Source organism: Kluyveromyces lactis (assembly GCF_000002515.2).
Source record: "Kluyveromyces lactis strain NRRL Y-1140 chromosome B complete sequence".
Classification (NCBI taxonomy): Eukaryota; Fungi; Ascomycota; class Saccharomycetes; order Saccharomycetales; family Saccharomycetaceae; genus Kluyveromyces; species Kluyveromyces lactis.
This window is the reverse complement of record NC_006038.1, coordinates 352180-364447: the sequence shown is the minus strand read 5'-3', so window position 1 is coordinate 364447 and position 12268 is coordinate 352180. Positions and strand designations below refer to the sequence as shown.

Below are 12268 nucleotides of genomic sequence, written 5' to 3'. Positions count from 1 at the left end.
TTTATGGTCTAATATTATAACGATAACAAAAAAAAACCACGGTCATTTATTGAAAGGGTAAGAATACGAATAAGGTCTTTTCAAAGCACAGTAAGAAAGGTTTTCCAGAGGACTTTAAGATTGAAACTTCTTTGGTGATACCATGGATATTCCATGCAATTTGCGATCACCTGACTAATACATTGTTGTAGCACCTTGCAGGATAGTGTAAATTGAGTCATCCCTTAAACCATGAAAGGGCGTAACGAAGAAGAACGTCAGATAAATATGCATTTTCTATGCGACAATGTACAAAATAAATATTTAAATAAACAAATCGTTTGTGTTTGTGTATGTATGTGTGTGTGGGTGGGTGGCCAGGTGGGAGCATATGAAAGGAGTTGGCTCCCTCATAGAGCTTCTTCTGGAAGATCATCATGGAAGTATTTACCTTCCAAGGTTGGTTTGATAACACCTACTCTAATGACGAAATCCCCGAAGTGTTCACCTTCGAGTCTTTCCAAGGACCACCTCTTAAATAGAGGTTTCAATGTGGCTAAAATTTCATCTTCTTTGATGGATGCTCTGTATAGTTTGTTCAATCTTTGACCGTAATAACCACCTCCGAGTAATAGATTATAAGTTCCTGGGGCTTTACCCACTAAAGCAACCTCAGCTAACCATGGACGAGCACAACCATTTGGACAACCAGTCATTCTCATGACAATAGAATCGTGGCGTAACCCATACTCTTCTAATGCATTCTCCAGCTTTGTGATTAAAACAGGCAAATAACGTTCAGATTCGGCCATAGCCAAACCACAGGTTGGCAAAGCAACACATGCAGCAGACGATAACCTCAATCCACTGAAGTTCGTGTTGTCTAGCTTGTACTTGTTCATGATAGCTTTAACTTCGTCTAAATGCTCGTCATCAACGTCTGAGATAAGAACGTGTTGGTTACCGGTTAATCTGAAGTGACCGAAGTTATCTTTCTTCATCAACTGTGCAATTTTCCTGAAACCTGTTTACTGAGGCAGCTCTACTGTATCTTCCACTCTACCATTTTCAATGAAGGCAGTGAAATGATTTAGTCCAGTTTCATCCTTTACCCAACCGAAGTAATCAATGTTTGATTTGATCTCATACGCAGCAGCAGGTTCAAACTTCTTGCCCCATAGTTCTTCGACCTTCTGCTTGTAACCTTCAATGGTCAAATCATCAACAGTGTACTTTAAACGAGCGTGCTTACGGTTGGTACGATCACCATGATCTCTTTGAACAATCATCACCTTTTCAATGGCATCTCCCACATCTGCTACGGAGACATACCCGAACAACGAACCTGTTCTTGGGTATGTCTTTTTGTTGTTGTGGGTACTCCCCATACCACCACCAACATAGAGATTGAAACCTGTTAGAGTTTGAGTTGGTTCATCAATTATAGCAATCAAACCAACGTCACTGGACCACACATCGACATCATTGAAAGGTGGAACAGTAATATTGATCTTGAACTTTCTTGGTAAGTATGTTGGACCATAGACTGGTTCCGCATCAACTAATGCATTACCGGCAACAAGAGTTTTCTTCTTCTTTATAGGACCTTCTTGTCTTTTCTCGTAGGTCTCTGGCCAAGAAGGATCTTCATCATCCTTGTCTGGACCCTCTAACCAAATTTCGTGATACGCCGTTGTTTGAGGCAAGAAACGTTCAGAAAGATATGTACCAACGTCTGCAATTTGTTTGTGAACCGTGGCATTAGCAGGCAAAGCAGAAAGCATGACATTTCTGTTAACATCACCACACGCCGCTAAAGTGTCCATCAAGGTGGAATTCATAGCTCTGATAGTGTGCTTTAAATTGTGCTTAACAACACCATGCAATTGGAAAGTTGCTCTGGTGGTAATTTTAACTGTACCGTTACCAGTTTTGTCTGCTAAGTGATCAAGAATCAACCATTGATCTGGATTGGCCTTTCCACCTGGTAATCTAACTCTTGACATGAAAATGTAATAAGGTTCAAGACCTTGACTCTTCCTAGTGTCTCTTATATCACGATCATCTTGCATATAGATACCATGGAACTTGGTTAATTGCTGATCCCACGCAGAAATTGCACCAGTTGATTCATCTTGTAGCCCTTCCACAATTGTATCTCTGAGGAAATTGGAAGCAATTTTGATATCTTCATTGGTGATCGGCTTTGGTTCATCAGGGACAGTTGCACCGGAAACACCAAGTTTCTCCCAGAGCTGAGCTTCCCACACAGCATAGCCTGTTTGATAACCATCGGCATCCTGGTCATCACCCAATCCCAAAGAAACTAGTTCTTGACCAGAAAGCAATTCTAATCTCTTGAACAAATCCTTAGCGGGTTTGTTGTAGTAATGGGCGTCTTCCTTACGTGGCCAGTATGCAGAGTCACCTAAACCAAACACGGAGAAATTCAAAGAAGCTAAATCGAGGTCAGTAGAAGACTTCAGAGCATCCCAAAATGCCTTACCATCTTGAGGGAATTCACCTTGACCAGCAGTTGACGTTATAAATACAACATTCTCTTCACCTGGTAACTCTTCTAGAACAATGTCTTCCATTGATAGTACAATAGTTTTTAGACCTCTAGCAGATGCCCTTGTACCCAATCTTTTTGCTAAATTAGCTGCATTGCCACCGTCAGAAGCATGATAAATGTGAAGAGGAGGGCCAGAGAGACCTTCTAAGAGTTGATCGAATGCTGCTTTAGCCCTTCTGTCTTGTTTCAATTGAATCGCATCTGAGGCGGAATGCTTCAAATTTCTGGCAAGCTCTGGGGACTTTTGAGCTAGAAGAGTGAGCTTATTCTCTCGGTCTAAAAAGTCCTTCAGTTGTTGTTTGATAACAGAGGAGTCCAATTTGAAAACTTGGTCGTCGCGTTCTTCGTAAGGGTTAAACCTGTATAAAGGCCAGTAACCACTTTCGACACCAATTTTGGTTTCTTTTAAAACTTCTAGTGGAGTGTCTCTTTCTGAGTTGTATGGCAAGTACGCTAGAATGATTGATGGTCCAACAAATTTAGAAGCTTCGACAAATGATGTAAGTAGCTGTGTGTATGATGAATAAACAGCAACAGATGCGACGTAAGCGTTACCAAAGTTCATAGCGTAGAGACCAACGTCTTTCTTTCTAGATTTAATCTCAGAGGCTTTTACTTTATCATATGGATCGGAATCGATGATTAGAATGTTGATATTCTCATTAGAAGCGAGCACATGGTGGACACCAGACTGACCGAGATCGTAAGACCAAGCATCTGATCCGACAAGCCATGAAGACTTAAATTTCAACGCCTCCACTGATCCAATTTTTTTCAATAGAGAGAGAGCAGTAGATGAATGATCGTTGTTTTGTAGTAACTCGAATAGCTCTTCTGCAACTTTGTTTCCCTTTTCAATCGTGGACTCTTCTAGAGCAACATTATTCAACTTAATCCATTGATCAAGAAGTTCAACAATTTTCTGACCATCACTTGAAGTATATTCTGAAGCATTCAATGATTTATTGGCCAATGAAATCAAGGAATCACGTTCTTGCTTTTGCTTCAAAAATAGACCAAATCCATATTCTGGGTTGGTGACATTGACACTTTCGTTGTCGTATTTGTTCAATACATCTAAGTTCGATTTGAAGAGTTGGTTTAAGACCTTTTCATAAGCGAATTCCAGTGAAAGAGCACCTGCAATTGAGATTGATAAACCTTGTGTAGCTTCAGTTTCAACACGTTCTCCTAGGTATAAAGAGAGATCGGGAGAGTCTGACTTGATGTTGGAAATTAACTGTTGCAGAGTTTTGGAAAAATCGGTGATTTCCCCAACGTTAGAGACAACGATTTGCTTGATCTCTCTTTCAACAAGTAAATTAAAATCAGAGAAAAAATCTAGTTGGATTGGTTCGAATCCATTGGTATTCTCCGGCTTGCTGTTAGATTTTTGAACAATAACAATATCTTTAACAGATGTTGGGATCTCTGCAAGAAGAGAAGTCAAATCGAAAGGTCTGTAGACCTTGAGATCTATCAATGCTGTATCCTTTGGTAGTGACTCCGAGAATTCTTGGGCATATGGCGATAAATTTATCACGACTGTAGAAGGCAGCTTGTTATGAGAATAGAAATTGTATTTTTCAACGGTGAGCAAATCTTCAAGTCTTTCTGATTCAGCTTCTTCATCTTCTGTAAATTCAGCTTTTTGAAAGGATAATTCAGCGATTCCTTCGACGTGATAAGGAACACTGATAAAATGTAGCACAGGCTGTAATAAGGTAGAAGCTACCTTGTATGAAACCTCCGCAGCAGCCTTAGCATCAGCAAAACTGTTGGAGACAAAACTAACATAATCCAAATCTTTCAAAGCAGGAATAATTGAAAAATCTTGCAATGTCAACTCCACGTTGATAACAACCGGAAGAGATTTCAAGCTGTATAGGTAAGGAAGAGCCTTCAGCAATGTTGAATCATCTGTAAAAACTGTAGTAAATACATCTTTGGAAGCAGCTTCAGAGATAGTTGCGAATGGGTCATTACTGTTAAGCAACCTGATTGCATCGGTTTTGGAAAGTTCCAAGGAAATACCGGAGTTTTCAGATTTGGATGGAGTTGTATAGAAAACGTTGTTTCTTGAAACAACAGAACGACTGGCTTCTGCCAAAACTTGCGCCAAGCTGTAACCGGTCATAATCACTTACCTCTGTTGAAAATATTCTTTCAGCTTCTCAGTTCAAAAAACTTACTGATATTTTAAGCCTTACTAACCAAATGGATAGAAATCCTTAATTGCAATAACAAAGAAGAGTATAAGGATTGCCAAAAATATTCTGGAGTTATCAAAGCCCAAAATAGTGATAATAAATAAATAGAATTAAACCAGGACCCGCCTTTGGAATGGAATCGGAAGCCTATTAAAAGATAGTGTTAACGAATGGGGACGGACAGGATATCCTTTAATGAATTGATAACTTCCAGTTTGGAGAATATCTTTCGATGTCTTTCTAGTCAACACTAAGTTCTTAAATACAAGGGATAAGAACTAGGAACCTTGGGTTTTTGTACTACTTAGAGTGCCTTCCTTCCAAGACAGTGGGTATCAGGAGGCTATTTAGAACGTATATTTCAACTTCTTTATATTCCCCGTTTCGCTACTCTGCTCATCAAGCACATCAAGACTATACTAATCAAACTATTTTTTTTAGTTACCGGAACGCACACAGTTGTGGCGTGCAGGCGTAATCACACGGACGCAAAGTTAGAACCATTGGTCCAAACTGTGTATGCGAGAATGAGTAAGACTGAATGCTAGCGAGGACGCTAAGGGAAGTTCTTTTTTTTTTTCCGGAATATCAGATGTTTACCTGCTGACTGGTAAGATAACAGTGGATTACTCTTTCACAACAAAAAAAAAAAAAAAAAGAAAACCGTGGTGTTTGTGTATGGTAAGACTTCTTGACCAACAAAAAAACATCACGTGGGAAATCATTACACGTGACTATTAATCACCCGGAGCACTAATTGGATTTCTCGCCCACTTTAATATCACCACAGAATTGGGGGGAAACAGTCTTTCGATCTTAGGCATGGTCACGTGGGAGTTCGTTCTGAAGTCCCCGGCATCCGTTCTTCGATTTGGTTAAACGATTTTAAATGCACTTCTAAACATCACCAGCCCTTTCACGGTCCAGGGTTTCCTGGATAGTTCCATCCCTCAATTTAGCCTTCTCTTTCCACGTAGAAATCACAGATTCCAGCATCTCTTTGGTGTTACCTTTCACTCTCTCTATCTCATTCAGGGCCTCTTGCAGTTTCTCTTCCTGGCGAGTTATTAACGCACTTCGAATCTTCTCTCGTTGCTTTTCAGTAATATGCTGCCCGTTTTTGGAACCATCTTCGCCGGTACTCATCACTGTTTCTCTATTAGTCACTTCGGCGGATAAAATCTCAAGTGCTTGATCTTCATTATTTCACCTGTTTGTTTACTTATATAAAGATCCGAAACCTTAACTTTTGGTTTTGACAGAGAGTTTGCGAAGTTTCTGCCATAATACGGAGAACGACAGAAGGCCCTGCAGATTGATCTGCGTGAAGGGGAAGAAAAAGAGAGATTGGATTTTTATTACCCGGATTTATTAATCTAGTGGGTAATTTGGTTCAAAGTAAAGTTAGGTTAATATTTAATATAGAGAAAAGAAGTAGTTCCTAGCTACAGTTGCCACCAGGGAAAAGAAGGTTAACTAATGGATAATTAAGTTGCTGAACCCATTCTATATCAATTAAGATTGCGTACCGCTATTCTATTTTAAAGCGAGATAATTTTTTGTAGTCTTTGATTGAATTATTCTCTTATTTGGAATCATTTTAGAACAGATATATTAAGGAAAGAGAGATGGTTTTAGAAGCTACTGTATTGGTTGTTGATAACTCGGAATATGCCAGGAACGGTGACTTTCCAAGAACTCGATTTGTGGCACAAGTTGATGCCGTTGAGTATATTTTCCAGGCGAAAAGAAACAGTAATCCAGAGAACACTATAGGGTTGGTATCTGCTGCCGAGGCAAACCCAAAAGTTTTATCCACATTCACAAACGAATTCGGTAAGATCTTGAGCGGACTACATGATATCAATATTGGAGGGTCCATCCATTTTGCCACTGCCATACAGATTGCTGCATTGACTTTGAAACATAGACAAAATAGAGTACAGCGTCAAAGGATTATTATATTCGTTTGTAGTCCAATCACTGAGGATAGACAGGATTTGATTAAGATGGCAAAGAAGTTGAAGAAAAATAGCATTGCGGTTGATGTTATCAATTTCGGTGAAACTGATACGAACGCTGACCTATTGGAGGAATTCGTAGAAACGGTCAACAGTGGGCAAGAGGATAGTAAATCTACTCTTTTGAACATTGATGCAGGCCCCAAACTACTCTACGAGCATGTAGCAGCATCGCCTATTGTACTTGAAGGTCCTGCTGCTGAGGCTGGCTTCTCAATGGGAGGTAATGACGATTTTATGGACTTTGGTGTTGATCCATCCCTAGATCCTGAATTGGCAATGGCATTGCGCTTATCTATGCAAGAAGAACAGGAAAGACAGGAACGCATAAGACAAAACTCGACAGAGTAAGTCATTCCTTTAAACTTCCGCATTCTTAACAACCTCCGTCTCATATAGGTATCTATTCTGTATACTAATGACCCAGTAAATCGTCATAACATGGCCCTTTAACAACTCAACTTCTTAATATTGTACCCTCTCCCAATATCGAGAAAGCCAACTTCAGTTCATGGTTTACTGCAAGTTCTCATGGTATTAACTATTAAGCTTCGAACATGTCCATGTATGAACATTGTCCTATTCACGTGATATATATTTTGTACCCTTTCAACAATAATCTACGAAAAAACCAATAATTTGAAAAATATCAAGATGCAGACAAGACAAAACACATATGGATGAAGAAAACTCATCCACTCAACCTCATTGTACTTTTTTTCTCCAGTTTGCATTGTAGAAGCAGTGAAATTGATCAATTGTCAAGGATCCCTAGTCGTCTTCCTTAAGACATGCCTCCCGGGGAACTTATATTTTCTAACCTAAGGTCAGGATCAAGGCCTGTTCCAAGGGACAGGGATGCCCTGTCATCAGTGCAAAGCGATGCCATCAGCACCAAATCTTCTGCAAGGTATAACTTTCAAGGTACCGGTTCATCTGATGCAACTTCTGGTACGAATGTTACAATTAGAAATAATACTTTGAGTATCGGCGTCAGCTCTCAAATGCAAGGATCTGCGTTCAACGGCCCTCGGATGCAGTTATCGACCAATGGTTTGAAAAATACTCAATCTAAAGCCCTGCAGGCGCAATCACAAGATGGTTGTCAGGATAGTAAGAATATTGCGGATAATGATAGTGACGCAGAAGCGAGAACAGCTAAAAGATCCCTCGAGTTGGAACTTGCTTTTCATGAAGCAAGGTTTTCGAATGAACAAGTTATGGTTGACATATCATCCATTAAGGGTGCCAAAGAAGGTGATCTGGCTGAACTAAAAACTTACAGAACTTCTCCCGGATCCAAAGATAAAAAGTTATATTTCATAGTGAAAGATTTTGATACAGAAACAAGAAGGAGATTGAAGAGTTTCCAAATTTCAGTTTTATCTGGGCAACTACAACAAGTTTTGGACCTACCAATACGATCTAAAGTGTGGGTAAAGTTAAAAGAGAAGAAGCAGCTTGCTGTTGATTTGGTGGAGCTTCATGTTAAAGATAGTTACGTTAACAGAGGCGATATGTGGAAATTTTCTACTCAGCTCCATGATTCGTGTGTCTTTTTAGGGCAACGAGTTGGTTTGATTGAAACGGTAAGGGCAACGGTTAAAGGGATATACATAAATGGAAAGAAGATATTTTCTGGGTATATCGATGAAAATACTAAAATCGTGTTCCGATCTGAATCAGCAAAACTACTGTTCATGATTCAAATAACAGACGAGATGTGGCATTTTGAGGAGAATGGAGAGGAGACTTTCCATAAAGTGGTTAACTCTCTTTTTCCAAAAATATTCCGAAAGTGGAAAAATATAGGCACACATCATTCCATTTCCATAATGTTTTGTGCTTCAATTGACAGATCGGATTCATCATTCAATGATGTCACATCCGGAGAGAGGCTCAAGAACACTGACGATTATTATCGAGCAGTTGTTGACCAGGTTAATATAGTACACTGGGTTGAAATCATGAAAACACTTAGGAAAGAGTTTATAAGAATTGCACAGGATCTCAGAAATGTCAAGCTAAATGAAAACGTTAGTGTGATAAAAGGGTCTCTTCCTTCTGTCATAAAGTCTAATTTGTTGGAGACAATTAATCTGGCAACTACTTTGGTGACCGATCCCTTCAAACAAAATGATCTACGGCACACGACTACACATGCCATCATCGTTACTGCTGGTTCAGGTTTATACGATGTTGACTATGATCTACTAAAAATTACCACTCAAAAATTAATGTCTCTAGAGATTACAATGGACCTCATTTGTCTATCACGTCCACCGCTTCATATAGTTCCGTTGTTACGTTATAGAGACTACAAAGACCAATTACATTATTGCACGCCAACCTGGTTAAGTATATCCTTCTGGAATGATTCTTCCAGAGCTAATGTTGAATGGCGACCCAGATGTAAAATATACAACGTTTTAATGATGGGATTAACTGAAACTGAACTAAAAGAGGAAATTGCCTTACAATCCATAAAAATAAACGACAAATGCAACTCTGTATCAGATTTTATGGAATCTTACGATTCTGCTGCTTTCGAAGTTCAGAGTGGCCCTTACTCAATGCATATGGATGCTGCTCTTGCTGCGGAGTTCCGCTCTTCTAAAGAGAGTAAGAATGATTGGAATAGACGTACAGTATCGAAGTCCAAGGGGAATACTAACCACATTGATACTATCACATGGATGAAACCAAAATCCACTAATGCTGTCCTTCAACCAGCTTTCAAAGAGAAGGTGTTCGCTCAGCTATCTTCATCTCCGAACTCTAATTTACCACGAACTGAATTTGAATACAAGAACCAAATGACGGCGACGAATTCTTTGGCATTAAATACTTTAAAAAGATTAAGTCATGCAAATTCCGGTGTGACACAGAAGATAATCTCTAAACTATTCCCAGATTTGGCGATTAAAAAGAGTCAATCGTCCCTCCGCCAAAAAGCTAATATACAACCTACTGATTTGACTGGTTCTTCATCATCTTTGAGTGATACAGGATCTCAGTATAAAAGGTCCCCAAATCCAAAGCTTTTGCACAAGCAGAAACAATTGTTCGATGATAACAAAAAAGAAGCTTCATGCGGAACATCTATACTGAGTTCACAGTCTTCTGGTAACCAAAGAGTACAAGATAAAAATTTCTTACTAAGTGAGACTTCTCTCAAGACATCCAAACCAAATAACAAGCCTAAAAATGGAATAAAAGGTGATAGTTGGATTGAAATAGAAAATCCATCCGTTCCTGTTGACGCAGAACTTGCTAGCTACCTCATTCCCAACCGTTGGAAGGATGTTTTCCCGAAATATGTTGCCAAGAAGTACACCAAGTGGCGGTCTTTTACAACCCCAGCAGAACTTCCGTTGACCACAAGCATGTTCCCAACACCATTCGATTTTGAGCACCAATTTTCCTTGAGAAATCACACTGTTTCCTTGAATATTGAACAGGAAGGATATCAGCAAAGTGTGTTTGACCTATTACAAAATATGATTTACGTGAGATTGTTGGCAGGCTTTCAATTTTGCTTGGGAAAGAACGTAACAAGAGTAGAGAAGGCCAGAGATAAAGATACAGACGGATCTAGGATTACACATTTAATCAATAAAGAGAATTATAGGGATGTTAGCATTTATTTGAGAATTGATAACGAAATTCACCGAATTGTCTGTTTTGACGAGACTATTGATGTTCAAAAATATATAAAACATGACGATTCTAAACTGTTGCAGAGTTTTGCAAAATACACACCTTATGTTAAAACAAGGTACGAGGTAGAATATAGAGAGTTGGATTTGGATCCAGTGAAAACTAGAAGGGAAAGCTATAATTGGAATCAGATTGATCAAGTCCTAGCAGGTTTTAATGATACTATCATGGATCCAGCTACGCAGAAACGATTCAGATGCAAATTCGTTATTCTTCCGGCGGAGATCCCACCCAACACATTTCAATCAACAATTAATGGCAGGAAAGAGACTTTGACTGCAGAAGAAATCAGGTTAGAAGGTTTAAGGAAGATCATTTCTTCCATTTCGAGATCCAGATTGAGAACTGAACATGAGAAAAAAGACAAAAGGTCACATAAGGAAGAAATTCTGCCCGAAGTACTTTTCTATACTGGCTACCTCTTTGACTTCATAGAAGAACACAATGATTTTCTAAAGAATTCGGGAGCTGCTGTTAAGAATTCAATTTTCATGGAAGATGCTGAAACTTTGTCTAAAGATGCTGATCTAACGAAAATAGCTTACGAACTCCAACATGGTGTATATCAAATCAAATTAGTCAACAGAAAATGGCATTGGAAACGGCATGAAAACTGTTTCATCGGACTTGAATTGGTAAACTGGTTGATAGAACATTTCTCCGACGTTCATACGAGGGAAGATGCTGTGGTGTATGGACAAGAATTAATGAATAAAGGTCTTTTCCATCACGTTGAGAGTAGGCACGGTTTTCTAGATGGGCATTATTTTTATCAGTTAAATCCCGAATTTACCACAGAAAACAAAACTCTTTATAAGACTTCCACAAAGCATAGCAATGAAAGTCATTTGATGAGAAAGATTTCGACAAGTAATAAATCCGAGTCTGCAAAATCTATAGACCCCACGATTTCTGTTGAGAGTAATCAACAATCAGAAGACCAAATAACCAAACCTGAAGAACATAGTATTACCGTGTTACTAAGTAATGCAGTCACTGTGGATTTGGATCCAAGTAGAAAGTCGTATAAACTTGAAACCTGCATAGCTCATTATGACAGAGTGCATAATCCAGATCATTGCTTCCACATCCGTTTGGAATGGTTAACAGCCACTCCAAAGCTAATTGACGACTTGATTAGCAACTGGTCAAGGTTGGCAGAAAGATATGGGTTGAAACTAGTTGAAATTCCGTGGGATGAACTTTGTAACATACCGAAAATCAACCCCTTCCATTCGTTTATGAACATCAAGCTGGCTATAAACCCATGGCAAGATTTGGAATTCAAAGACGAGACTATTTTCCGTGAACAAAAATTTTTCTACCACATCTATCTCTTGGAAAAGTCAGGTTTCCTTCTTGACAACAGAGCTTCGAAATTCTTCCAATCGGAGAAAACAAACAGCTATCAAATCATATATTCGTGGGGGAAGCCGATGTTCAAATATGCACAATATATCCATTATACTGGATCATGTATGGCTGAAATTAGAGAAAGTGGAGATTTCTTTTTGGCTCCGAACAACCTTCACATTTCTAGAATGAACACTGGTAATATAGGTAGTAAGGCATCATCGCATCTTAAATTCACTTCAGATGCCCAAAAGATCATGTTGAATTTTAGGAAAACCTGTGAAAATTACGAATCGCTAAGAGATATCTTCTTAGAGGCTAAAGAAAAGCATATCGATAATAGGGTTGATTTGGACGAGTATACTTCGTTCCAGTCATTTAATCTATATACGTAGTTTTGTATATTCAAA

General features: G+C 39.0%; 4 protein-coding genes across 4 annotated transcripts; 2 read left to right on the top strand and 2 right to left on the bottom strand.

The window, feature by feature from the left end:
* Positions 1–1007: 1007 nt before the first annotated feature.
* On the bottom strand, positions 1008–4691 carry MET5 (sulfite reductase (NADPH) subunit beta; the record flags this gene model as incomplete). The annotated part of the gene is made up of 1 exon (XM_451709.1): positions 1008–4691. The coding sequence occupies one exon, from the start codon at positions 4689–4691 to the stop codon at positions 1008–1010; it is 3684 nt and encodes a 1227-aa protein (XP_451709.1).
* A 970-nt stretch (positions 4692–5661) lies between these two features.
* Positions 5662–5910, bottom strand: KLLA0_B03927g (uncharacterized protein; the record flags this gene model as incomplete). Its single annotated transcript, XM_002999307.1, has 1 exon — positions 5662–5910. The coding sequence occupies one exon, from the start codon at positions 5908–5910 to the stop codon at positions 5662–5664; it is 249 nt and encodes an 82-aa protein (XP_002999353.1).
* A 482-nt stretch (positions 5911–6392) lies between these two features.
* Positions 6393–7136, top strand: RPN10 (proteasome regulatory particle base subunit RPN10; the record flags this gene model as incomplete). The annotated part of the gene is made up of 1 exon (XM_451708.1): positions 6393–7136. The coding sequence occupies one exon, from the start codon at positions 6393–6395 to the stop codon at positions 7134–7136; it is 744 nt and encodes a 247-aa protein (XP_451708.1).
* Positions 7137–7576: 440 nt separating this feature from the next.
* Positions 7577–12253, top strand: IML1 (GTPase-activating protein IML1; the record flags this gene model as incomplete). Its single annotated transcript, XM_451707.1, has 1 exon — positions 7577–12253. The coding sequence occupies one exon, from the start codon at positions 7577–7579 to the stop codon at positions 12251–12253; it is 4677 nt and encodes a 1558-aa protein (XP_451707.1).
* Between the last annotated feature and the right edge of the window lie 15 nt (positions 12254–12268).